This window comes from Brachyistius frenatus, unplaced genomic scaffold, assembly GCF_029030835.1.
Source record: "Brachyistius frenatus isolate BFR_SWC_R1_liver_20210118 unplaced genomic scaffold, ASM2903083v1 Contig_162, whole genome shotgun sequence".
NCBI classification, from domain to species: domain Eukaryota; kingdom Metazoa; phylum Chordata; class Actinopteri; family Embiotocidae; genus Brachyistius; species Brachyistius frenatus.
Window position 1 is genome coordinate 471,533 of NW_027210761.1, and position 27,866 is coordinate 499,398.

A 27,866-nucleotide genomic window follows, 5' to 3' on the forward strand; every position below is an offset into this window, starting at 1 on the left:
TTATGAAGGCTGGACATCTAAAAATAAAACAAATGTTAACTAATTATGTGTTTAAAAAAAAAAAAAAAAACTATGAAGAGATTTTTGTCAGTTTTATCCAAATAATCACCACTGACACTAAACCTGCCTACATTGAGGTTAACTTTGCAAGGCATTATCTTTGACTAATTATGCTTTCGTTTCTGTAACTATTTAGTCATGTTTAAACCTTTTACAACTTTATATCTCAAAGAGATCACTGCTATGTTAATTTCCTTGTGCCATCTAGTGGGTGTAAAGAGGAACTGTCTACAGCGAAGCTGCCTTAAAGCATTTGGACAGCTGTGTTGGGACTTTAAAGACAGAAAGTCAAATTTACAGATGAAAATAAAAATGCTAAAGCCTCGACAAAAAAAAAAAAAAAAAAAAAAACCGACACACTGCTCCTTTTACATGCCACTTATTTATAGTTTATCCCAAGTAAAACTACATTTTCATTTACAATAAAACAATACATCTGCATGACCATACACATTTTCAAAGCACAGAGAAGGTAAATAAATTATTGCATCCGTTTATAAACATCATATCTTTACAATTACAGTGCACTTTGATATACTGCATGAGTAGACAGAGATTTATTACGTCTTATAAAAACAATAATTACTGTAGTTGAAGGAATCAAAGGCAGCATCTTGTTGGTGGAATTAAGTTTTTCATACAATTAAAACACCATAAAGTTATGGCACACTGAAAATGTTTGGATGCTGTTCGTAGAAAGTTCTTTAAGTCGAACAAACGGATAAACCCATCTGTTAGAAAACGTAATGTTAAGTTAAAGGTGCCATTTTCTAATATGTTACATAACATAACATTTCATTTAGCTGACGCTTTTATCCAAAGCGACTTACAATAAGTGCATTTCAACCATGAGGGTACAAGTCCCAGAACAACATATAAGGCTTGGGCGTGTTTTTGTGGGTCTTCAGAAGTGGTCAGAAAACACACAGCTGTATAACGAAACACCCGAAGGCCACGTGGTGCGATTAATTAATCAATAATTAATTCATTAATAAAAGTAGTTTATTAAATTAAACTACTGCTGCGAAAAGTGGTCACGAAATATTTGGTCCGATCTAAGGTTCCAAAAAAGCTTGAAAACGTACCGAAAAAGTTTTGTACTTTTGTTCCACGTAACATTTAAAACCGAACACATTCAAAAATAGTAACATATGTTGAATTGTTTTGTATTAAACAGTGCAAATCTCCCCTTTGTAATCTAAATACGAGTCAAATGCAAAGAATAAGACTTTGCTTTTCTGCACCAGTAAACATGTTTCCTGATTGTTGAAGGCAGCACATGTTAAATCATGTCAATCTTTAGGTAGTGATCACATCGTAACAGTCCGACTGTAACGCATTCCAATTTCACTAAAAACGACTAAAAGCTTGGAGGCATTTTGTTGGTTGGACCATTAGGTTGAAAACAGTGATTCAACAAGTATCTTCCCCTGTAGACGACATAGGAGGTCATAAAATACCCTTTTCAGTGCACGCACTCTCAGCACAAAGTACAAAATTAAGAAACGATAGTCGCTGAGGTGCTGGTATCTGACGTGGTTTTACAGTGTGAATTGTGAGGATTTCTTCTTTCAAATGATGGCAGATGCCATTTAAAACACAGCGTCAGAATCTCCACTCGGCCGGTAGTCTTGTTTTTTTTTTTTTTTTCGTTTTTCATTTTAAGGCACTAATTAGTATTTGTATTCAAATGTAGAAAGCTGCTCTGCAATCACCTCATTGTTGGAATTATTGCTAAAAAAATAAGTTGGAATCCAGCTCGCCGCGGTAAAAATCTCTAAAAAGACAACAAACATGGTCACATATCATGAATAAAAACACAGCACCTGGTCCACTTATATGAAATATAATGCGATTCTTGGCTCATGTGCTGCTTTTATTCCTGCAACTGAAAAAAAAATCTATCTACGGAGGTAGAACTCTAAAAACTCTATTTCTCGAAAATCAGCCCACTTTGTTCAAATCTGTACTAAAGCTGTCCTATATCTGCATGTTTATGTTTCACTCTGCGATGGACCTGCTGCTCTTCTTCGCCGTCTCTGCTCTCTCCTCCTCGGTGGCGGCCCACGGTTGGATCTCCCCGCTGCCAAATATCGTGAAGACGAGGGCGCCGCCGACGTTGATCCCGGCGGAGACCCAGAACACCTTCCTCCAGCCCGCCAGGGTGTGCTGACGAGCAGAGAAGAGGAGGCGAAGCAGCAGCGCATTATTTAAGTGAGTCTTTTTGTGGATCTGACTCTATATTCTTTGCCGCTAGCACACTTTAAGAATGTCTGTTTTCATGAGAGGAAAAATTGATATAGAGGATGGTCATATTTACTTGAAAGTAATAAAAACAGTCAAATAAAAGAGGTGAGAATATGACTGTAGTCTTCAAGTCATCATGGTAAAAAAAAAAGCTTTTAGCACTTTAGCGCAAAAATAAAAAAGAATTCTGTCAATAAATCTTTAAATTTGAAGACACTTAATTGGAGCTTTCAGCCAAAACGTCCAAAAGGTAAATGTTTAGGCTTCAAAAATCCATATCGACTTGTAACTCTAATTTGTATGTGTGTGAACCTCTATTACTCCATCAATCTATCAAACTTCAAATTGAACGTAATTTAGTGTTTTTCCCGAATGGTAAAAATAAAATGGGAGATTAGTTCAACAGAATCAAGTAAAATACAAACAATAAAACCACTAAACTACCATTAAATGAACATAATAATAAATTTAAAAGCGTTAATAAACTCTATTTCAGGATATTTAATTGAGTGAAGTCGTTTTGCGTTCAGATGATGGATTTCATGGAACTGATTGTTTGTTTTAAAAAGGACTCACATCTTCTGTAAAGTATCCTGTTGCAATCGGCGCGATGACGCCGGGGATCGTCCCGAACGTGTTGGTGATTCCCAGAAGGATCCCTGCGTACCTGCGGGGAGGAGAAAAGGAAGTTCAGTGCTTCTTATAAATACAAAGACAGTCGATGGTGCTACTCCGTGAAATGCCAGTGAGGAGTCATGAGGATTCACTGCGATCATGTTATTTTTCCCCCAAGTCCTCATTAGATCTGGAAGAATGAATTAAATAGTTTGCAATATCATGATTTGCTGCTTTTATAGAATAATTAATAATAAAGTTTTGAGGGTTTTGGGACGACGCGCACCGAGGAGCGATGTCTATCTGGTTGATGAAGACGCCGCTGTTGCTGACCGCTCCGACGGTTGTGGAGAGAGTGAGGAAGGTGACGGCGAGGATGTGGTTGCAGCCGGAGTAACCGACGGCCACCAGGAAAGCTGCAGGCAGCCACAGACCTGCAGGGAGAGAGACCAGGTGCACGTTTAAAGCTGAATCTTTTAAAACGTCGTCTTGTGACGACAATAACTGATCCGTGGTCAATGTTTCCCGCAGAGTTTACATTTTCAAGAGCTTTGTCGAAACAGACAATGAAACATTTCCATTGTTTGAACAGTGCGAATGGAACATCGGGTTTTTAAAGCTTCCTTGACTCTGGTTGAAAGTCGGTGCTTTGAGATGACAGGGAGGGTTTCTGTTAAAGTCAGTGTGCTGCAGTACAGAGCCAAAAGACATCCAAACACTTTTACAAATTCCTAAAACCTGGAGAAGCTGCGAGTTACCTATGAGCGTCAAGATCTTGCGTACGACCGTGATGCTGAACACTTTCCTCTCGATGAGGCTGTCGGCGACAACACCCGACAGCAGGGAGACCGCCCAGCCGCCGATGGACGGCACCGCAGACAGGAAACCGTTCTGACGGACGGACGGAGAGACAGAGATGAGTTGTTGTACCGGGGAAGTTTCTTCTTCCTCGGAGAATTTGATGGTTAAAGGCCGCAGGTCCTCGTCCAGTTTTAAGAGCATCAAAAATATCCACTCAGTCAGACTTTTAGAAATATAAACAGTGACTTCAGGAATTTATAGAGCTTCTACTGTTCTGTACTTCTTGGGAGAGTCAGCTGAGAAGATTGATGCCACACTCATTGTTATTTAGCTTAGCGTAACGAAACGGGGGATACAGGTGGCTTGGCTCCGCCCACAGATAAAAAAAATATAAAAAGCTCTCCCAAAATGTCGAACTATTCCTTTAATTGTTGATTTTCTGATTGGAGTTGTTGACAGATATATTTATGAAGTGTAACCAGGTTTACTTTTCAAACCATTTCAGCTTAATAGCAACCACAACATTATTTCTGAGCCTCCACCTTCAAGTAGATTTAAGTTTCTCTTATTATGATAATATTATTACTATATTTTTACCATCCTACAACATGCATCCGAGACCTTTTAATGCATGTAACTAGCTCTGCACCTCGTATTTTTTGTTATTCATCCATAATAATTTAGTCCATAAAATGTCAGATGTGTCAAGGCCTCAGGTGACGTGGTTAAAGTTCAGAACCCAAAGATTTCTATTTCACAACAATTTAAAACAGAAAAACAAGCGGCAAATATTTGTATCGGAGAAGCTGCAACGGAACGAAAATGACTATTTAACAGAAAGCTTCCATCATTTATTATTAATTAACTCCTTAAATTGCACAACATAGTTGAAGTATTAATACCGAATATTGGAGCAAACAATCATCTGAGGACACATGTTCTCATCTCTAAAACATCTGGAGTATTTCTTTAAATCCACGACTGACAACAAATCTTAAAATGTGATCCAAAAACATGAAACGGATGAATTTAAAGCTCACCGACTGCAGGTCGTAGTGCAGCACGTCGTTCATGTAGGTGGGCAGCGAGGTGAGCAGGGTGTAGAAGGCCCAGTTGGAACACATCTGGGTGATGATGATGGCCCACAGAGGGACGGACAGCAGCATCGGCAGCAGGGGAACGGACCAGCCGTGACCGGTTCCCTGAAACGGCAGCTCAGGTTAGTCAGGAAACATCTTTACAAAGACCCAACAGACTCGCAGCTCACGTCTACAGGCACAACAATCATCTTGATTTAGCGAAGTAATCATGAGCCTCGAGGGGTGTGGGGAATAAAAACATATTTAGGAAAGAGAAGACTGTTTAACAGGGTGGGAAAGACTCTCCCACCCTCGACCTGACTACTACTTATCGACAACTCTGTTATCTCCGACCCTGACTGATAAGAACCTCGGAGACACTCGACAGTCAACTCTCTCTTTCTGCCAACATCGCTGCAACGACGCGTTCCTGTAGATACATGCTGACCAACATCAGGAGAATACGTCCTCTTCTCACTCAGAAGGCGGCGCAGGTTCTGGTCCAGGTTCTGGTCCAGGTTCTGGTCCAGGTTCTGGTCCAGGTTCTGGTTCAGGTTCTGGTCATCTCACGTCTAGACTACTGTAACTCCCTCCTGGCAGGTCTACCTGTTAGCGCCATCTGACCTCTGCAGCTCATCCAGAATGCAGCAGCTCGACTGGTCTTTAACCTCCCGAAATTCACTCCCACTACTCCTCCTCCTCCTCTTCCTCCTCCTCCTCCTCCCCCTCCTCCTCCTCCTCCTCCCTTCACTGGTTACCAGTAGCCACCCGTATCCATTTCAAAACATTGGTACTTGCGTACCGTGCTGTGAACAGATCGGGTCCAGTCTACATCCAGGACATGGTCCAACCTTACATCCCAGCTCGCTCCCTCCGCTCTGCATCGGCCAATCGGCTTGTTGCTCCTCACTGAGCTAAACACTCAACAAAATCACGACTGTTTGCTGTCTTGGCTCCTAAATGGTGGAATGAGCTCCCCAACGACATCAGGACAGCAGGAAGTCTGTACATCTTCCAACGCAAACTAAAAACACACCTCTTCCGACTTTACCTTGAACAGTAGAACTTTAGTAGCTTAAAACGGCGCTGACTGATAGAACGTTGTAGTTTGGCTTTCTTGAAGAAATTGTATTTTCTTGATTCCTGTTGTTCTGGGTTTTGTACCCTCATGGTTGAAATGCACTTATTGTAAGTCGCTTTGGATAAAAGCGTCGGCTAAATGTAACGTAATGTAAAAGCTGCACAACAGAAACTGAAGGGGAAGAGAGAGTGAGAAGGGATGGGAAACAGTAAAGGAAGTGGAAACAGGAAGTCTGATGAGGGAACTCAGAGAGACTGCTGCACTCAGCAGCAGGTTCCTTTCATAGAGCAGCTAGATACCAGCTGATAGATCAGCTGGTTGTTTTCAGGGCAAAACCCGTCTGCATTTAGTTTTCTGACGCACAGCTGGAGGAAAGCTGTCGAAAAGCTGAAAAAAAAACCTTCCATGAAGTTTCATAACAGAAGATGGCAGAGGGACTTATAATGGGTATGTTTCTTTGTGTTTTGTGTTGCATGATTAAAAGCTGATTTATTGTAAAAGAGCTGACTTGAAGCATCTCATTGATACAAACGGAGAATAAACAGTTGACTAAAACAAAATTATTCTCTTCTAGGTCTCAGATTTCCTTTTTTAAGTGTTTTTTTTTTTTAACCTTTATTGGACAGACTCAGTGAGAGAGAGTTTCGTATGTACCTGAGGTCCAATGGACTTGACGATGTAATCCCTCTCCTCTTCGTTGATTCGCCGATGAGTGCGAGGGTCATCTGACACAAACATGAACCACAGGACTGCCCAGAGGCATCCAGAGCCCCCTGAGAGAGGTGGTGAATAATTAAAAGACGGCGCTTTTTTTTTTGTTGCAGAGCTGGTCGTGAATATTCGGTGTCGTAACAAAATAAAAATATTCTAATGTCGCGTGCAAAGAGCAGAACGATGTTTTCAAGAGCCTGATGAGAATAAACGATGTTATCACAGTTGTAAACCAAAGAGAAATGACACTGTAATGTAAAAACAAGGTGTGAAAGGTAGCTGGGTCAGTTATTGTCATCCTGCGGGATTTTTGTGTGGAAAACAGAGCAAAAACGTATCCCGGTGTTTCCGGCGCTCACCGCAGATGTAGAAGACGGCGGGCCAGCCCAACGTTTGGCAGATGTAGCCGGTGAGCGGCAGGGCCACGAAGGTGCCGAAGCTGGCCCCAGATCCCGACACGGCAATCAGGCGGGAGCGCTCCAGAGGAGGAGCCCACCGAGCCCACATCGCCATCATGGCCGGGAACGTCACGCCCTGCAGAGACACGGAGGAGGTCAGACGGCCGGAGAGTCGGGGGGGGGGGGGGGGGGGGGGGGGAACGACACCCGTCTGAGCAACCTTTTACGTTTTTTCAGTAAAGCTCATGTTTCAAAACGATTCGGAGCAGAGAAGTGTTTAAAGGGAGTTTTAGCGACGCACCTAATCAATTTTGTGACAGAAAATCTTCTGAATGATCTAATATGGAAGCAAATTACTTCAAAATCTGAGCAAAAAAAACAAAACATGAAATAGTGACTGAAATAGTGGTTTCTGTAATTGTCGACTTCATTAAAAGATCAAATCTGCGACACGTATCGGCAAACTGTTAAACAAACCTCTCAGAAGAAACTGAGACAAACAACACAGCACTTTTTGTATTTCCTGCCTCCTCCCACCTCTCCGAAGCCCTCCAGCGCTCGCAGGGCGAACAGCCAGTACGAGCCCATCCCGGCCGCCAGCGGTGTGAGCAGGGTGAGCGCGGCGGTGCCCAGGACGCCCAGGCCCAGGAAGACGCTGCCCCCGTAGTGACCGGCCAGGTAGCCGCCGGGGATCTGTGTGCACAGGTAGCCGAAGAAGAAGGCTCCCAGCAGCCAGCCCTGGGTCTCAGAGTCCCAGGAGTACTGAGGGATCTGGGGCGAGAGGACGGGGACAAGAGGGATCAGGAAACGTCGGGGTGGGACCTTTACATGTCGTAGAGTGTAAGAAAGACGTTTGGGCGTTTACCCCCTCGGGGTTCTGGAACGTGTCGCTGGTGTTCTCTGATCCCGAAGGCCGCGGACAGGCGTGGACGACGGAGCGGTTCTCGGACGGTGCGGGCGACGTGTTGTTCGTCATGGCTACCATGGCGACGCTGAGGTTGACGCGGAGACCGTAGACCACGGAGAAGCCGAGGAACATCAGGATGGCGAGGTTGTAGCGAGCCGAGCAGCACAGAGGGGGAACCGCTTCTGCACAGAGCGACGACAAGGAAGCGACTCAGAAAACCATCCCACTGTTTTCCGAAAACGACATTTAAAACGCACCGAAAAGCTGAACAGACATATTAAGGTGGGTGGGAAGATAACAGGAGAACCGAGTGCACCCTGCGTGGTCTTATGATGGACTCTCGTGTTGAGGGTGGAGGTGAAGCACAAGCAGGATGCAGACAAATAATTAAAAAAAAAAAAGCATTAAATCCTCCAGCTGCTTAACAAACTCCGATCAGATGGTCGTGCTTTCTTGCACTTTATTAGTTTTCCAAATCACGCCTTTTATGAGGATTTTACGAGATGTTTTTTTTTATGTATGTTTACGTTATAATGTGTAATTTGTTGCGGCTCATAATCGGCCTTTATGTTACTACTACCGTAAACCTTCTTTTTATGGCTATAATTTAGGCGGCATATCGGGTTGCTGCAGCCATCTGATGGTCACAGACCTCGTGGAGATCTTACCTACCAGCCCATCTGTCACCGGTAAAGTGCTGTTGTTTATATGACTGAATACCCAACAACAAATTATGCAATGATCTGGGAATGTTTTCAGGTTTTTTGGTTTCCATAATAGTAAAGCAGGGTTTTTCCCTACAGAGTTCTTTTTATAGCACCATAAGCTTCACTATCAGCTTTGTTTTACCACTGTTTGGTGATCATTATTTTTTTACAGCAGACAGTGCATTTTTAAATAAATATTGTGATGTCCTTAGCCAACAATTACGTGTTTTTAATCAAATAACTGCCCCCCCAGATCCCCACACCGCTACCACGGCACCTAAACCCCCCAGAAACAGAGGAAAAAAGAAACCCTGTTAATCGGAGGATAACGTTCTCCAAAAGTATTTCAGGAATGTTATCACAGAACGTTTGTATTAAGTGTTTAAAGCACGTCGCCCTTTCAAGTTATAACAATCGAGTGTAAAAACAAAAATGATTTTCTTGTGTTTTCAGAGAACATTTCAACCTTCAAGAGCAATATTCTGCGAACGAAATAAAAAAACATCCAGCTAAAACATCCTGATTTTCCCTTCAATTATAATACGTTTTCACAGCGACATCATAGCTTCTCTATCAACGTTGTTTCACCAGTGTTTGGTGATCACTTTTTTCATTTAAATAAATATTTCAACGATAATAGTCAAAACTTTGGGTCACCTGAATCCACCTCGTCTGCGTCTTTGAATGTTATCTACCTCATTGTGTATTCTGGTTTTTTTTTTGTTTGGTTTTTTTTTATCTTAAAGTGGTTTCCCATATCTTTATAACTTCCTTTTATCGGTTCCTTGTTATTCTGCAAAGCACGCTGTGACTGCGTCTGTGAAAAGCACCATAAATAAACTTTAGTTACTTACTGAATCGTAGAATAAAATTCTCGAAAAGCATTTTACGAAAGTTACCCTACTCTAAAATAATAACAATCCTGAGAATATTTTATTATGTTTTCAGAGAACGTTATCTGAACTTTAAGAACCTTTCTGTCTGAAAACATCACTAAAACATTGCTTAATATTCTCAGAACATTTTTAAAACCACCAGGTAACCAGAGACCAGAGTGTCAATTCTCCAAGCTGCTCACATTACTACAATATTGTAGTCAGATTCAAATTACATCCATAAAATGTGACAAAGCTGTTGCATATTGTACAAAATAAAGAAACAAACATAACAAAATGACAAATTTACTGCATCCTGAATTTTTCCCCCAAACAGATTCATTGATTTTTGTCAATTTGGAAGTGACATTGTGCCTTTTTGCACCAGATTAAAAACTAAAACTAAGTCAGAAGTTTTTACTCACTTTCTTCATTCTCGATGAGAGGTTCACTGTCCTTGTTCTCATCCGACAGGGCTGCGTTGATGGAGTACCCGTTTGGTTGCGGCATGTTGTCGGTCGGCCGACTCGGAGGATATTCAGTCAGCGAGACGACATCAGTGAGCCATGATGTCCGGGAGGTCTGCAGAGGTCAGCCGTAAAAGTACAGAGTCAGACAGGAAAAGTAAGCATGTGACAGAAAAGCAAACATGAGAAGTCAGATGACGGAGAGCACATCAGCAAAATATTACAGAACCCGAGAGACCGCAGATCATAGGTTGGCAGCTTAATAACATGCTGACACACACACTTACAAGAGTTAATCATCCTCATTCTGAGACGGAGATGATGACGAAGCTCGTCGAGAGCTCGTCTCGGGAGAAAAAGTTGAAATAAAACACAACAGGCGGGATTTCTGGTTTTGTTGTTCAAACCTTGGTTCTGTGGTCCACTTTTAAGGAACCAAGAAAAACTAACCACGTTCCCACCTTGAGACACATCTCGTTTCAGGCGCACAAATGTGGTTTAGAAAAGGTTTCATGTCACCAAAGGCTAGAAAATGAAAAATCACCAAACTGAAGGCGACGTCAGGAAAAACAGATACACGAGGAGATTCGGTTCAGAAACTCTACGCTCGTGTTGCTCGAGAGTTTTTAGCACCGGAGAGACATTCAATGCCAAAAACACTCGATTGTCGTCCTGATGTTTAATTTCTCTCTTTGTACTTTGGAGATTGTTTTTAAATGTCTCTGTAAAAGTGTATTTTTTAGGATTCTACCTCCTGAAGGTAAAATAATCTTTTTTTCTAAACGATAGCTTCAGATAAACCTCCATATTATAGACCGAATATCAAGACAGACTTCATGAAAGCTCCAAAAGCGAAGGAAACTCTCTTGAATCTCATGTTTTTTTCAGTTTTTAAAAAAAAATTAAACTTAAAACATCCTAAAATAACTACAGGGGGCTTGAAATTAGCAGGAAAGATGCAAATGGTTCCAACTTTTTCTCTATTTTCTTCAACTATTTCTCAAAATAACTGATTCAATTTGAAATCCTAAACATTTCCTGATTTCTGATTCTTAAATGTCAGATCTTCGACTGTATATTCAAATTTATTTGGATTTTGGAAAAATAAATGAGAGAACTTAATTTATAATAAATTAGAGAATTTAAATAATAATTCTTGGCTGCAGTGCTTAAGTGACCCTGTCAGAATTGAGGATATGAATACAGATTATTCTTCTCACTTTCACTTCCCACAGGTACCGCTGTTTGATGGAAAAAAAAAAAATCAACTTGTGGTGCTGCTTGGAAGAAAAATACTTGCTTCCAGATTGATTACATGGGCGTTGTTTGACTTTAGTCAATAAGTTTTGGGGGGGTCACTGATAAAACACTAAAAGGAAGTTCAGCATCGATATGCAGGGTTATCACATCAATAAACTTGATCTCAGCAGGTTTCATGTTTCAACTTGTTATGTTTTGTTTTTAGAGGTCTCACATTCAAAATGCACACATATTCAGTGAGCATTAAAGCTTACCGGAGTAAAAGTTTATTTATGCGTGTTAAAGTTTTAGGAAAATCCTCAAAGCAGATACTTGGTAATGTTTATGCATTTATATATATATTAAAAAAAAGATTTAAGCAATTAATTAGTTATCAACATAGCTGCAATCAATCTACTTCAATGATTAATTAAATAAATGTTGCTAAAAAAAAAAAAAAGGACTCACGAATTGTAGGAAATTGCTTCCTCATTCTTTTGACTTTAAATTTAGTGAGTCATGTGAACGAGAAGGAAATGAATGAGAAAAATGCCTGCGTAGCTTTACGCCAGCTAAATAGTGTCATGGAAGTATCACATCTTACAGTCTACTTTTAATTTATTCCCTGAATAGTCTGGAGTTTATCTGTTGGATTAAAAAAAACACAACATTTGTGTTGTGCTTTCCTTGAATACAAGAAACCAAGTCTGGATGTCAAGAGTTATAATTTGAAATCTGCATTCCTCTTTTGATTTGATGTGATTTGAGTGTTTGATTATATTTTTAACATAATTTTGAAAGAGTTGGGCATTATTAATGAAATATAACATTTATCTTTGCTTTTCAGAGCTATAACTAACAATTATTTTCATTATTGATAAATCTGACCGATTTTTTGAATAGACAATGTGAAAAATACTTCTTGTTCTATCCAACTAAGAATAAAAAAAAAACAAAGATATCCGGGTCACAATCATAAAAGACAAACATAATTTGAAAATATTTACATTGAAGAGGCACATCATTAATCTGTCACAACATTTATGATCAGTTTTTGAGAGATATTGATTAGTTGTCTCACTCATTGTGCATTCTACAAAGTGGCTCCCTGTCAATCCTTTTAAGAGCTATACATGAACGACAAAACATTTATTATTCATCGTGGCCATGTGACACATGCCTGTGTGTGGGTCCATCATGAGATCCTCAGAACCCGTCTCACTTCTCTGGAACAATTCATGTATTCTTCAAATGGTGCCTAGTTTGGGGTGAACTGGGGTTGAAAAGATCCGTCGCAAGTTTTAAGTTTGTGGAGGAAAGTGGAGGCATTTGACCTTATTAAGCCTTTTAAGTCGATGCTGTTTAATTGAACAAAGCAATATCAGCCCTGACCTTGAAATACAAAGGATGAATGGTCGTAAAATTTAAAAAAAAAAAGATCATCTTAAGTGCTGTGCGATTCTGTTTACAATAATACAACATATATATATGCCATATCATATTACTTATATATAGGTCGTATTATCAACTATTAATCCTAAGGGGTAGAAGAAAGGCTGTGTTTGTGAATGAAGGTGTCGACAACATGGTGTGGTTGTGAATGTGTAAATGAGAGTGAAAGTACTTGGCCAAACCAAAAGGTCACAGGAGGGTCTGCAACCTGTGGGGTCACATACTGTTGTCCTTTGAGGCATAAACAGGAAGACCCTGAGGACTCCAGGGTGTGAAGGAAGACAACCACCACCTCCACCAACCAACAAAGGACACATCAACACACATGACTTTTTGGTGCCTGTACTATAAGAAGACCGGGTCAGGGAAAGTCAGGAGATCAGACTTCGTGAACTGACACATACTCTGTTGCGGTCAGGGAAACATAGTCTGGACCCAGAGCTCTGTAAACTGGTTATTCTGCTGCTGTTAAATAAATATCTTGAAGCCTGACATCTTCTCCTATTGCCTCATTAAAGAACAAGCAGGACTGGGGGCTGACACATATTGGCTTTGTACTGGCAGGAGCCCAAGTCCAACAGTGCCCACCATATTTTATTTATAATTAAAAAAAAACACTACTTTTGTGCCTGTTCTTTTGTATTTATTGTTTCTACCTATACTTTCTATCCTTAAGATGCTGCGATGCCTGAATTTCCCTGCTGTGTGAACCAAAAGTAAATGTCTTTAAATAGGCAATTTGGTGCAATTAACACCACAAAAAAACAACAACAACTACATTTCATTTATAATGACATGAAACAGAAACAAATGAACAATTCTTTAACTTCCAGTTCATGGAACTAGAAGATATTTGACATTTTAAATTATGACAAATTTAAAACTAATCCTTGCTGCACTAAAAGACACCACAATATTGTCAAATATGTCTGAAAAACGTAAACGCAATGTCACAAAGCGTGTAGATATAAAACGTGGAAATCGAGGTGCGTAAGGTCTGTTATTAAAAAAGAGGAATAATGAGTAATACCAGGAACAGCAGCCTAATCTCCGTCTGACATTTTAAGCCGGTTTGAATGAACAAAATCCTCAATTTTCTGCCTTCAGGTCTGTTATGTGCCAAATTTACAGAAACGTACAAAGATATTACAAAAAAAACAAACAGTCTTTTACAGTCAGTGTGTTGATAAATTAAGCAAAACTAGTCACTAAAAAAAAACACCTTAGCTCGTTAGCTGTAACGTGTGAGCAGCTGTTTCACGACAACGTGTTTGGATATTCGTTAAAAATGCACCTTACCTCGTGAAGGATTTAAAATCCCAAATACTTGATAAGAGTTTCGTTTTAAAAAATAAATAAATAAATTTTAAAAAAAGGACACGTCGGGAAATTGCGACACATCAGTGCCGGTGACCACAACAACTGATCTGTTGTTGTTTTTTTGTTTTGTTTTTTTACTTTCCCTTTTTCCTTGAAGGTTTTTGACGTTAAATCACGTGACAAACGCGAACTCGGTCCTAACCGTGTTGCCAGATCGGGCGACATTCACGGGTTTAAACTAAAACAACGCGGTGAAATAACTCCGTAAAACGTGAACACGCTGCACATATTTATGATATACACATGTTCAGATCCAGTGTGAATCGGCTAAATTCATTCTAAATAAAAACACTTTCAAATCTGAAAAATAATAATAATAATAATAAAAATAAAAAAAAATACTCCGTCTCGCTCCAGAACCGGCCAACGAATTATCACGTTTTTGAGCTTTTTTTGGTATTATAGTAATTCATGGATATATATTAGCATATCGAGTGGTACATAGCAAACAAAAGCTGCTTATAGCAAATTCGGCGTACGTAATTTTATAATTTAAAGAAATACGAAGCGTCCCGGGCCCTGATGTTGAAATTTGTATTCTTCGTCCGGATGCTTCACTCAAATCTGGCAACACGGCGTCCTCCACTTTAGCTGCCTTCCAGCTCGCCTGTTTATCGAGGTAGCTTCGAGAAATAAAAATAGATATAAAAAAATAAATAATCCACGACGCTTTAATTCCCCTCCCCCCCCCACATTGCTATTCGTTGTTTATTTTTTTTCAATTGTTTATTCAACAGTTAGTGACGAACTTCATTTCCGCATATCTACGGGCGCTTAAAGCGTGTTGTTATAGCAACAGACTTTCTCCTGTTGCGGACTTGAACCAAACACCGACGACCAGCTGACATTTATCCGAGTTAATTGACCCGCGACACGTTTTACGCAACTATTCAACTATCGGCGCATAAATGGCCCATTACAGAGTGAGTATTTATTCGGACTTACCGGCTGTTTATTGTGTTCGACACGCTGAAAGTCTGGTCGTTGTTTTTAAGGAAACGTGCTAATTTCGTAGCACCATAGCAACGTGCACTCAGGAGGTGGAGGGGGGGCCGTGAATGCACCACAAGCTCTTTTATTTGAGGTCTTAACAGCTTGTTTTAAAATAAATAAACAAATGAAATTCGTCCAGTCCATCTTAAAGTACTTCACCAGAGCGTGAAAGCTTTTGTGACGCTAACGCCGCTGTTGTGTCACGTTTCAGGCCTCCGAGTCGAAGAGGGAACAATTTAGAAGATACCTGGAAAAGTCCGGAGTCCTCGACACCATCACAAGCGGTAGGTGGAGGAGGAGGAGGAGGTGGTGGAGGAAGAGGAGGTGGTGGAGGAGGAGGAGGAGGTGGTGGAGGAAGAGGAGGAGGTGGAGGAGGAGGAGGAAGAGGAGGTGGAGGAGAGGAGGTGGTGGAGGAGGAGGTGGTGGTGGAGGAGGAGGTGGTGGAGGAGGAGGAGGTGGTGGTGGAGGTGGTGGAGGAGGAGGAGAAGGAGGAGGTGGTGGAGGAAGAGGAGGTGGTGGAGGAGGAGGAGGAGGAGGTGGTGGAAGAGGAGGTGGAGGAGGAGGTGGTGGAGGAGGAGGTGGTGGAGGTGGAGGAAGAGGAGGAGGTGGTGGAGGAGGTGGAGGAAGAGGAGGTGGTGGTGGAGGAGGAAAAGGAGGAGGAGGTGGTGGTGGAGGAGGTGGTGGAAGAGGAGGAGGTGGAGGAAGAGGAGGTGGTGGAGGAGGTGGAGGAGGTGGTGGAGGAGGAGGAAGAGGTGGTGGAGGAGGTGGAGGAAGAGGAGGTGGAGGTGGTGGAGGAGGAGGAGGTGGAGGAGGAGGTGGTGGAGGAGGAGGAAGAGGGATTCAAACCAAATGAAGCCTGTTAATGTGCCACGGATGCTTGTTGTGTTACCATGTAAACAGTTGTTGTTTCTTCTTTTGCAGTCTTAGTGGCACTTTACGAAGAGAACGATAAACCCAACAACGCGCTGGAGTATCCTTTTATTCACCAGCTTTACAGATGTTCAAGAGGTTAAGAAACAGATGTTTTATTGTGGCAATCGAGAGGACCTCTTGTGTGTTTTTTTCCTGTATTTTCTGCCACATATGTTGGTATTTTGAACCTTGGTCAAAGTTGCATTAAACATGTTAAATATTCCGGTTTCAGCCTGACCTGAACATTCACACGTCCTCCACATGAACGCCCTCCTCTTGTGGTGTTCACGAACTCTGACCTTGGAATCTTCTCCAACTTCACGAAGGCCATGAGAGATAAATTATTATTATTATTTTTATTGGATGTAATAAAATATAAAATGTATATGCTGCCGATATGCTGTAGACACGTTGGCCTTAACCGTCGTCCCAGTTTCATAAAGCTTCACCTCGGGGCGGCTGGTGCAGAGCCGGCTGAGGTCGAGGCTCTTCGCATGGAGCTAGCTGATCTACAACAGAAGTGCAACCTGCTGATGGAGGAGAACAAAGAGCTGAGGAACAGGGTGAGATGGTGGTGGTGGTGGTGGTGGTGTTTAAATCCACACATGAACACAGCTGGTTGTGTTATTCCTGTTCCTATAACCTCAAACCACGTCTTGATTTTTTTTCAGCTGATGCAGTACGAGCCATCGCCTGAAGAGGGAGCAGCGGAGTAGAACGGTTTTATTATTATTTTTTTTGTTGTTGTTGTTTTTTTTTAAAGTTGCTTTCTAGGGAGAAAATATAAAAGAAAAAAACAAAATGCTAGCTTTTTTTTTTTTTTTTCTGGTAGAGTATGGAAATGTTTATTACACAAAAATGGGTGAACAGTGAACGTAAACTCCCTGTTAGTTTTTGTTAAATAACAAGAAGCAACTTTTTGCTTTCATAAATAAAAACGTTTTTTTCAGCATCATTCTGTTTTAAAGTGTTTAAAAAAAGTTTTCCACAGGAGGCCACTCATCTGAAATACATACATTTAAAAGTAAAAAAAAATATTTTCATACAAAAAAAACCCCCATTAATCCAGACAGCTGCTCACGCCTGATGGACAATTAAAGTCCGATGATTTTTATTCACGTTTTCCCTCCTCCAGAGCGGGGTGGTGTTTTTTTTTAATGGCTAATGCTGGAACAGAAGTTGGACTAATTCAGACAGTGTTTCTGATTTTAAAACCGTGTGGTTACGCAACTGCATGTCGCCGCCTCAAACAACATTTATAGAGTTGTCCACCCGTCGCTGATCGCTCAGGCGGAGTTGTTGCAGCCTGCCAGATCGTTAGAGGTCGATCCGGATGCCCGTGACTGACCTGGAGCGGCTCCTTTATCTCGGCCGCAGTACGTAACAAAGGCGTTCTGCGCTTTTTAATGCGTAAAAACACGGCTCATGAGAGCGTTTGCGTCCGTGGTTCATATCTGTAAATCGGTCGGGGCTCGTCGGCTGCTCGCGCTGCTCGCCGCAGACACCCGGCGGTTCGGAGAGGAGGTGGTGGGGCTGTTACTCTCCCGGCTGCGTCGGGACGCCGAGCTCAGCTCCCCGGCGGAGTCCGGGCTCTGGGACCTGCTCGCCCTCTTAATGCCCGACTTGGAGAGCATCCTCGCTCTGGGCCCGACGCAGCCGCCGCGGAGCTTCATGCCGCCGCTGTCCGAGCCGTTGCCCTCCACCACCGTGGAGCAGTTCCACGGCGGACTGACCCGCCGTGACTTCCTCGCGCTGGCCGACAGCGGCGGCGGCGGCGCAGGAGGAGGAGGAGGCGGCGGCTACGGGCGGGGCGGGGTACTCGGGGCTCGACTCCGGGTCGTCGTGACGGGGCGAGGGCGGCTCCTCCGGTTCCTCCTGTTTGTCCGAGGGAGGCGAGCGCGTCTCGCTGCTGGTGTTGTTGGAGTTGCTGTTGTGCTCCGTGCCCTCCTTGCCGTCCTTGCGGCCGTCCGGCCGCGCGCCGGGCTCCCCGCCGGGCTCCCCTTGTATCGGGACGAAGGCGGAGGAGGCGCTGAGGAGCGGGTAGTTGGGTCCGTTTCCCTGCTTCTCCAACAGTAACGTGTACCCACTCGGCGCCGTGGGAATCGTAGTCTTGTGTCCCGCAGACGTTCCCGTGCTAACCTGATGCACGACGGAGTTATTTTTAGACTTGTTGATGTAATAATCGCCCAGGTCGTCCTTCAGGTGTGGGTAGTCCAGGATGCCCTTCTTAACCTTCTTGTAGCCCAGGTGCATGATCTCGAGCAGGCTGAGGGAGAGCGAGATGCAGGCGATCGCCTGCATGAACATCATGAAAACGGTTTTCTCCGTCGGCCTGGACACGAAGCAGTCCACCACGTTCGGACACGGCTCCCTTTCGCACTTGTAAAGGGTGCTCAGGCGGTGTCCGTAGAGGACGTACTGACCCGTCATGAAGCTGACCTCCACCACCGAGCGGGTCACGATGTGGGCCACGTAAGTGCAGAGCAGCGAGCCCCTCAGCGGCGCCTTGTTGAGCTTCCCCTGCTCCAGCTGCTTCATCTCCTTCTCGATCCTCCTCTTCATCTCCACCAGCTCCGCGTCCACCGCCTCCAGCTCCCGGCGGAGGGCGACTTTCTTGCAGTGGCGCTCCTTCTCCAGAGCGCGCAGCTGGTAGATGGCGTGACCCATGTACACGAGCGAGGGCGAGGACACGAAGATGACCTGCAGCACCCAGTAGCGGATGAGGGAGATGGGGAAGGCCCGGTCGTAGCAGACGTTGCGGCAGCCCGGCTGGTCCGTGTTGCACACGAAGTCGGACTGCTCGTCGTTCCACACGTCCTCCGCGGCGACGCCCAGCACCAGCATCCGGAAAATGAACAGGATGGTCAGCCAGATCTTCCCCACCATGGTGGAGTGGATGTGCACCTCCTCCAAGATCCCTCCCAGGAAGTTCCAGTCTCCCATTGTTTACACCTGCAGCGCTTCAAGTGAGTGAGAAACAGAAGTTATGATCGTTCATGCAGCCCAATATCTGACGGTACACACGGTGACGCAACAGATCCTATATTTGTTCAGATACTCTTTGTGAGATTTTTTAGCAGTTAAAAAAAACAACAACTTCTCAGTTCCTCTCTGGAAGAAAAAAAAAGATTTACTGGTGATTCTGTTTCTTTCTGATAGTTTAGCATCCATGTCCTGCGTTTTCTTACTTATTGGTCAACATTTGGAAAAGGAAAAGTCGTAAGAAAAATAAACGGAGGAAACCCAAAACTGAGACGAAGCTCGGTCTGTAAACGTACCAGTTACTGTTCAGGTTGAGACTTTACACAATAGAGCTGCTTTTCAGAACGATGTGTTGCTGAGGAATTTCAAAATAATACAATGCAAAGGGTCAAACTGCAATATAAAAGAGTTCCAATGCTTCTTACACGTGAATACATCAGCAATAATTTCAGGAATACGATTAATGACAGAACAGGCACACAGCATGTTTACCTCGTTGCAACTGAACCCAAACATCAGACATGTTTTCTCTTCACCTCATGTTAACTATATATTCCAACATTTAGCAGCGTTGTATTAAAAAAAAAAAAAAAACGTTTGGATTAATTGGTTAAATTATTGGAGGTGACCAATCAAGTCAAATAGAAATCAATAATTATAATCCATGATGTTAATCATAAAACAAAAGACAAAAAGGAGCTGAAGTTCTTGCACACTAATACATCAGCAATGATTTGAGTAAACAATTCATGATACAGTAAAACTTTCGGGTTTTGTTTCGATTATCGCGTATTTACAAATCACAACACAAAGTCGGCTTTTCCGTGATACTCTATGAACTTGGAAAGTCCGATTTTAAATGGAAGCATCCGAATGAAAGATCTGAAACTCTTCTCCGAGCCCCGCTGGGAACGCGACACGAAGCTCAAATCCGTTAACGTGGAGCTGAAATCACGGTTTCAAATGAGTTAACTCACCTTTCATCTTTGATGGAACAAAAACGGGCCTTTTTTTTGCATTAATGCCGGCGACGAGCGCAGTCCTACGGGAACATCCTTCATCTACTTCATCCTCCTCCACCAAGAAAAACCTTCACATCAGGAGAGATTTCAGCCTCCGCTGCCGGTTTAAAACGGGGACAAAAACGAAATGATCCGTGCCGGCTCGAGTCGCTCACGAGTTATAGCCTGCGAGAGACCAAATCGATCGATACTGTGGCAAACACCGCTGCCATTTACCTCGCAGCGCTGGCAGCGGACCGCCTGCCAGTTCCTGCGAGTCATTAGAGGGGAACTGTGCAGCAAAATATTCAATTGTTTGTAACCTATTTGTGGGGTTGAACCCAGAGGACCCTGAACCCGTTTGATCCCCCCCCCCCCGAATTGAGACGCTGGATTATAATCTGTACTCTTGACGTGGATTAACATCGTGATTTGATCAGTTTTGAAACTGATCTGAAATGTGACCCTGAATATTGAAGCATCCTGCAGGCAGCTTTAGTTTAAGGTTCAGGAGACGAGCTTCAGGAGCCAGGAGGAGTTCAGTCACTGTCAAGTTTCTGCACCGAGCTGTTGATTTTATTATAATAATAATAATAAAAATTAATAAAAAAAAACATCCCCTCAAATAAAATACACACAAGTCTGCAACTAAAAGTTCACTACGAACGGGGACAAAGAAAAAAACGGTACATTTTCACATATTAATCTGAAACGGGTCCGTTCTTTTTTTTTAATTACAAAATAAACACCAAAAACCACCTGCTGATGTGCATTTTCTGTCAAATTGCCTAATTGTCGAGCCCGCATCCCGCTGTAACTCTGCTCGTCGGAGGGGGGGGTCGATACACGGAGCTCTACGATCGAATGCGAGCTTCATTAGTTGTCACAGATTGTGCCCGTGCTTCACGTTTGGTTCAGGGAGTGACCGTTTCACCCAAAAAGGTTCCTGCAGCAGTTTTGAGCGCCACAGACGTTCACACCAGAATCCTTTCGGTCTAAAGTACAACAAGGACCGAACCGTGCAGACTGAAGAACTGAAGAAGAAGAAGCCTGTCGCTGGTCTGTGATCACAGCGGTCACAGAAAACATAGAGAGCAGCATCATCTTGGTTCGGGCTCCTTCTCCTCTTCCAGCCGTCCCTGTGAGCTGCGTGATGAGCCTCCACGCTGCCATCGCACCCGTCCGGTCTGATGTACTTGTTCAATACCGCGATCGATGGGACACGTCCGATTTCATACATGGTTGCCTCTTTGCCGTGAATCTAATTTCACTTGTTCCTCCCAGCTACTGTTCCATTAAAAGGAAATCAATGGACGCGGCTGGACGGACGGACGGACGGTGCCGGGCCTGTTTTCCGTGCAGAGTGTCACTCGTCATAGAAAACGCATATCGAACGTCAGGGTCTCCAAGAACGAGGAAGCGTTTCTGAATTACTGGTGTTCAATATATTAAAGGAGCACTAGTGCATGATTTAGTGGCATCTAGTGGTGATATTGCAAATTACAAACATCCAACTCCCCCCTCTGTTGGTCCTCTGTAGAGCCAATGTTTGGTTTGTCCCTTCTAGGCTACTGTAGAAACATGGCGATGCGACATGGCGGGCTGCGTGGAAAAGGACCCGCTCCAAGTGTAGACGTGAAGGTTAAAAACAACAATTCTTATTTTCAGGTGATTAAGCAAATAAAGAAACAGCCCGACGTCACGGCAAAGCGTGTGATACACCCGCCAGTCCGCTAGAGGGCAGCCTTGTCGGCGTCAAGTACGGAAAAGACACGAGTGGTTAAAGTTAAACAGCAACACTACATTGATTGAAAGAAATCCACATCGCCTTGTCCTCGACTTGAACTCTGACCTCCTGGATGAAAGTCCACATCTTACACCGTCCCGGTCGGTCTCAGGTGACGTTCATCATCTTCTTACAAGGCAACACCAAGCGTTGCAAAGGCACGCCACCCTCTAGTGGACTGACAGGTGTACTACATGCTTGGCCGTGACACTAAGCTGATATAATTATGAACGTAATACTACATTTATGTCAGTAGGTTACTCCAAATCCGACACACTGATCCTTTCATAGACTTCATCTGACCGAGCTGCTTGCACACGCCGAGTTTACAAACCGAAGCCACACACTTGTTTTCTTGTACTGAATGTTATCTGTTTATTACTCAAAATAACAGTTTCTTCCTACTAAAGATAGAAGATTAGGAGGGTAAAACATGCAGTGACATGAGGGGTTCTGAAAAACCATCAACACAGTCGAGGAAACACCGAAGACAAAGATCCGTTTCTCCTCTCAGGACCGATATTTGGAGAAATGTGACAAAATAAAACACCTTCTGAAAGGAAACCACCGACAGAAAAGACAACAAAATTGAACTACATTACCCGAAAGTTCTGACAGGTTGTTGTTGTAGTCAAAACTTTAACACTTTAAAGGACCACAGTGTCACTTCTGTGCATTTTAGCACCCAAACCGACGTACTGGACTGAACTGCCGACACCCACCAACTCTTTGCGCTCCTCGAATGTTATTTCTTCCGGGAAAACCACCGCTTCTCATTTTAGAATATAAAAATCATCAACTTGAACTCATCACAGTGAACGTCATGTTGTTGTCGCAGGATAACTCGGCTCAACTGATTCACCGTGCAATGATTCAAAGTAATGGATCATTGAGCTTGAGCAAGTTCTTATAAAGAAGTAAGTGGTTGAAAAGCAGCTGTGGTAAATGCTCAGCGGTAAAGTGAGAAGTACACGACTTGTTAGAAATGTGATAAAACACACAGAAGCTCGAGGTTGATTCACCACAAACCTGATTCTTACTTAAAATACTGAACACGTGTTTCTTTTTCTTCTTCATTTTTTTCATTTAGCAAAAAAAAAAAATGGGTGCATAGTGTTTAGAAAACAAAATGATCAGTAACTGTATATATATATATAAAAAAAAGACAATATATTATTCCTGTCTGGCTACCACTGAACACACAAACCGCCGTCTCATATTCCTGTCGGGAAATATTACCAAAACAATTTTTTTTTAAAAACAAGCCCAGGATCAGCATTGTTCTTAAAATGGAGCCGCAAAAACAAACTTTCTACAAATGTTTCAGTGGACGTTACATTCATGTCAAACAAACAAACAAACAAACCTTTTTCGTGACAAAACGACCAGCTCTGGTCTATCTGATATTATCAGGGTTACAGTGGGGAGGGGAGGGGTGCGTGGGAAGGTGGAGGGGGTTCGGCTTTAGCGTCCTCCTGACTTGTGCCCGGCCCAGGACCGGGACCGAGAACGCGAACGAGAGCGCGATCTGGATACAGACCGGGACCTGGAGTGGGACGGCGTCTGCCTCACTTCCTCCACCGTGTAGTGGGACGTCGACGGCGGGTTGACGTTCTCTCGTGGAGATGCGGATCTGGAGTGCGATCTGGATCTCTCTCTGGACTCTCTCCGAGGCCTCTGCTTGTACCTGGAGACACACAAAGAGACAAGTGGCTGTGAAAAAAAAAGAAGTTTTTAGGCACATTTCATAATATATATATATATATTTTTTAGGGCTTCATTTATTTCTTTTAATTATTTAAAGAATAAAATCAACTCGTAAGACTGTCGGACCGAGCACAGACTCTTGAGGACAGGAGGAGTAGCCTGAGCTGCATAACACACCCCAGTAATAACAGACAAGAGTTGCTGTATGAGTCACTTGGACCTCCGTCACCAACACGACATCAGTACGTGGTGGGGAAAGTCTGTATAGCTCAATCAAATCATGCTGTAAATACAGAGAACCAAGAGGTTGGATTTACAACAGCTCACACCGAAGCTCATGAAGGTTCCTGTCACTCACTGAAGTGTTTCGGAGATCATTGTGTATTTACTGTAAACCTAAATTCACAACTCACTAACGTGACACGTACACTAAACACAAACGGCTCGTTATCACAGTTTCACACTCAAAAAGAAGTTGTACCTTTCGTCCTCGCGGCTTCTGCTCCTCCCTCGTCCATACACCCGTCCACGAGACCTAAAGAAGCAAAGATAGAATATTATTTTAATCCCCCCCCCTCCCCACTCCCTCCTTCCCCACTTCTCAAAAGAGTGTAACAGCTGCGAGGGGTGAATCCGAACGAAGGAGCTACGGAGAGAAGAACTCACTCTCGAGGACTTTCCGACCGTCTGCGGCGCCGGTCGTAAGACGGGCTGCGGGATCTGTAGCGGTTGTAGCTGCGGCTGCGTGAGCGCCGGCGCCGGCCGTCTCGGTCGTAGTCGTCGTATCGAGAGGATCTGCTTGGAGAGTGCCGCTCCTTCGCTTTCATCTGGTTTGGTGCTGTTGGAAAGACACAGCGGAGAGAAAAGGGGGCGGGGGGGAGGGGGTTAACAAATAAACAAAACAAAAACATCCCCACAATAAAAGTACACAAGAGGACACGACCTGATCTTTCTCTGCCACCGGCAGTCAAACTGAAGTTCAATCTACAGCAACAATAACTGAAGGTAGACTTAAAAAGTGTGATTTAAAAATTATTTTTTTTACATAATTATAAAAATAAAACTGGACACTTACTCTTTCTGTCACCCTGAGCAAACTGGATTTCAATCTGCCGCCCACAAACCCACTTCCTGTCCAGGCTGTGAAGAGCATCTTCTGCATCGCGCACATCCTCAAATATGCTGCGTAGTTAAGGGTTTTGTTTGCTCTCGTGTTTGGTGAAGCCACCACACAAATTCAAACGTATGTTTTGATCTTAAAAAGACGTGAAAAGCTCCATGTTTCAGATTCATCAAGAGGTACAGCACCTCGTTTTTATGTTGTTGTTGTTGTTTTTTTCACGAGCTGTGTGTATTTTACTTTTTTTTTTGGCAAAAGAGCTGCAGGCTGTTCAAACATGTTGTTGGATTTGTGAGGTCTGAGTGATACAGTTGGGTAAACACATGGAAAAGTTACTGTGTATATAATACTGTAAGACAAGTGAGAAAACAACAACATATATATATCTATATATATATATAAACATTCAGTTGATTTCTTTGTAGAGATAAAAGATGAAGCAAGCTTTTCAAATACAAAACGAACTGTCTGACGGATCAGGACAATAAACGTATAAACAAATCAAACACAGTAACAACTTGATTAAATTGTCTTGATCAATATTAAAATGTCATCGATGTCACAGGGAAAGCGGATTTTGGTGTCATGTCAAATTTTGTGGCTTTGTCTTGGGAGGATACACAATAATTCAGACTCGTTACCTTTGCCCATGCTTGACTTTGAACTTCATCTTGATCTTTACACTCTTTAATCGACTCCCAGAGAGACTTGGGTTTCCTGCTTGCCTTTTCCTCTTAAAACTCTTTTCTTTTCCCCATTCTTTGCCGCCATTTCCAAGCTTTGTCTCCGTTCCCTTTTCCTCTTCATGCTTTACTTTCTCTTTTCAACCTTTTCCCTCCCTCTGATCCTGAAGGTCTGTTTGTCACTTGTCTTTACAGCTACTCTATACGGGTCTTTGTTACTCTTTGTGGCCGGTTCCACAACTGGATGCTTTTACATTTTCTGAAGCAATAACAGAGAAATACGTGTGTTAGATATTCAGTCAAATTATGTGGGAAAAAAAATGATAGAAAAACATCACAAAAACACATCTTCTCTGCTGGAAAGGAAAATAATTTTGTTAGCAAAAAGAACATACACAGTGGAAAAACTCATTGGGAAAGGATATTGAATGTACGCAAATCCTCTTGGTAGACGTGTATAGAAGTCAAGTGGGATGTAGACATCTACTATCGGCCCATAGCGGCCAAACTCACGCCGCAAATCCTCAGGCCTGAACACCGTAAATACAAGTATGACTCAACTGACCATTCACGTGCAACTCTACCTACATCATCAACCAGTGACAGCAGCTGGGAGAGCAGCTGCTGGGTAACCTGAAGGGACAGTTCGACCCAAAATACACGGAGGAGCTCAGAAACGGTCCGTATCCAAGTAGTTTTTTTTTAAAATTTCAAACAGATACACAGATTTAGAGCGTGACGAGATGTTTTTTGGGGGGCTGCTGGTTCCAAAGTAAAAGTCCCATTCATTTCTAGCATTAAAAGGTGTAATGTGACTGACAGTTGGAGCTCTTTCGTAGTTTGGATCGGCACGAGCAGCTCCATGAAACCCTCCCGGGTCAATCGTCAGCACAAGCTTGTGCGGGGCGAGAACTTCAAGGTCGACGACGACGACGACTCCCAAGGAGCATTTTATTGTGGAACAGCCAATCGACAAGAATTAAAAACACAACGTGACACTGGATTTATTTATTTTGTTTTGTTCTCAAGTGCATCAACGAAACATTTTGAATTCGCTTCCGCTCTTGACTGGCCTCTTCTCCACGGCAACGGCAGCCGAGGCTCATGGGTATTCAAGTGTTTTAGGACGGTCCGACGGGCCAAAAACACGATTTTAAAGAAACTGAGGTGAAGTAATTAAACCTGGTGGAAATAACGTTAACTGAAAAACTTGAAACCCACCATGGGACGGTCACATCATCACCTCGGAGAGCGACTTGTAATATTAAGGACATCGTTTAAAGAAACTTTTGAACACAGAAATGGGAAAACCACTCTTGGAAGAGGCAGCCTCTCACTTGACAACACTATTGTGTATTTAGGTAAACTGTCCCTTTACAATATGCACACATTTAGTCAACAATGCAATTAAAATAAAATAAAAAACCACTGACGTAGGACTGACGTATTTCTGAAAAAAGTATTTCTAAAGTTCAAAGGTTACTGTGTCGCCATGGTGAGGTAAAAAAACAAAACATAGATTAAGTTTAACACCAGCATCCAACTCAAGACGTTGTTAATCAGCATTGAACACTGATTATTATCATGTAAACAGATATTGAAAAAAATATAAATGTATATATTTTTGTTGTTGTTTTTCCCAAATTAGTGCGTATGTGTGCCACATTGTGGATGAGACAAACAGAATCAAACTTTATTCATTTTGGTTTACTCAGGGTTACTTTTGTTTAATTTCATTGTCAAATGTGAAATTAATACAAACTGGACAAACAGATAATACAAAAAAAAAATTATAAGTACTACTTCAATGAGGCTTGTACTCATATATGAATATATAAGTATTACAACATACAGTTAAAACGTCCAGAAATACTGCTGGTCTTTAAAAAGCCTCAGAAAATAAACAAAACACACAAAAAAACAAAAACATAATTTGACCAAAAGAATAAACATATATGCATTTGTCTTTTTAATGAATAATTAATCATTATAACTCTAAGATCATTTTGACTACTTTCATTTGTGATACTAGTACTTTTATTTTTGATAAATTTACGAATGAGTATTTGTACACTGTGGTGTCTTTTAATAAAATCGGATTATTATTTTTTTTTTTCCCAATGATGATAAAAAAAATTAATAATAAATAAAATGTTCCCTCCGTTAGTTTCAGTGACGTCATAACGGTAAACAAACAATAACAAGAGATTTTTTTTAATTTATATAACGGTCAATTGCAGATGGGTTAGTTCAACACAAGTTACCCAAATTAAATTAAAAACAATTTTTACACGTTTTTTTTTTCCTCCAAATCACAAACAAATGAAATCAATAAAATGTTTTTTTTTTTTTTTTTTTATACGTTTCCGTCAGCTAGCCGTTAGCCAGGCGGAGCTAACGTTAGCTGCTAAGCTAAACGGAGCCTCGCCGCCGTTGACAAAGAGCGAGTTAGTGAGGACTCACCTGGACTCATCCGAGATGTTCCTGACAAACAAAGACGCGTTTGGAGGCCTCATGTATCTGGACATAAAAAGTGCCACTCACTCAGGAGAAATAAATTATTTGGGAGAGAAGGAAGGGGAAAGAAAAAAAATAAATTGCAGTGGAAAAATATGCAGCGCATGCGCACTAACACCGCGCCTTTAGGTTCTTCTTCGAGTAAC

General features: G+C 42.5%; 4 protein-coding genes across 7 annotated transcripts; 1 reads left to right on the top strand and 3 right to left on the bottom strand.

Annotated features, from left to right (window-relative positions):
- Positions 1-423: 423 nt before the first annotated feature.
- LOC138631643 (sialin) lies at positions 424-14,047 on the bottom strand. 2 transcript variants are annotated; one of them, XM_069716724.1, is made up of 11 exons: positions 13,939-14,047; positions 9,907-10,063; positions 7,858-8,081; positions 7,530-7,763; positions 6,954-7,128; positions 6,538-6,656; positions 4,764-4,925; positions 3,681-3,813; positions 3,209-3,356; positions 2,884-2,974; positions 424-2,229 (listed from the first exon to the last, which is right to left on the bottom strand). In XM_069716724.1, the coding sequence occupies exons 2-11, from the start codon at positions 9,989-9,991 to the stop codon at positions 2,062-2,064; spliced, it is 1,539 nt and encodes a 512-aa protein (XP_069572825.1). In that variant the 5' UTR covers positions 9,992-10,063; positions 13,939-14,047; the 3' UTR covers positions 424-2,061. The 2 variants fall into 2 exon arrangements, with proteins under 2 accessions (XP_069572825.1, XP_069572826.1); XM_069716725.1 differs by lacking the exon at positions 13,939-14,047 and adding an exon at positions 10,236-10,520.
- A 572-nt stretch (positions 14,048-14,619) lies between these two features.
- Positions 14,620-16,879, top strand: mycbp (MYC binding protein). The gene is made up of 5 exons (XM_069716727.1): positions 14,620-14,942; positions 15,224-15,296; positions 15,934-15,982; positions 16,358-16,487; positions 16,596-16,879. The coding sequence occupies exons 1-5, from the start codon at positions 14,928-14,930 to the stop codon at positions 16,638-16,640; spliced, it is 312 nt and encodes a 103-aa protein (XP_069572828.1). The 5' UTR covers positions 14,620-14,927; the 3' UTR covers positions 16,641-16,879.
- Positions 16,880-17,372: 493 nt separating this feature from the next.
- LOC138631645 (gap junction alpha-9 protein-like) lies at positions 17,373-18,867 on the bottom strand. Its single transcript, XM_069716726.1, is given in 2 exon segments — positions 17,373-17,688; positions 17,690-18,867. Coding segments are annotated over 2 exon segments (1,494 nt in total).
- Positions 18,868-22,049: 3,182 nt separating this feature from the next.
- LOC138631624 (serine/arginine-rich splicing factor 10-like) lies at positions 22,050-27,854 on the bottom strand. 3 transcript variants are annotated; one of them, XM_069716679.1, is made up of 6 exons: positions 27,667-27,851; positions 25,162-25,462; positions 24,476-24,582; positions 24,067-24,238; positions 23,882-23,935; positions 22,050-23,380 (listed from the first exon to the last, which is right to left on the bottom strand). In XM_069716679.1, the coding sequence occupies exons 2-6, from the start codon at positions 25,188-25,190 to the stop codon at positions 23,158-23,160; spliced, it is 585 nt and encodes a 194-aa protein (XP_069572780.1). In that variant the 5' UTR covers positions 25,191-25,462; positions 27,667-27,851; the 3' UTR covers positions 22,050-23,157. The 3 variants fall into 3 exon arrangements, with proteins under 3 accessions (XP_069572780.1, XP_069572782.1, XP_069572781.1); XM_069716680.1 differs by having other exon boundaries at positions 23,178-23,406; positions 27,667-27,854; XM_069716681.1 differs by lacking the exon at positions 24,476-24,582 and having other exon boundaries at positions 22,050-23,406; positions 27,667-27,853.
- Positions 27,855-27,866: the final 12 nt, after the last annotated feature.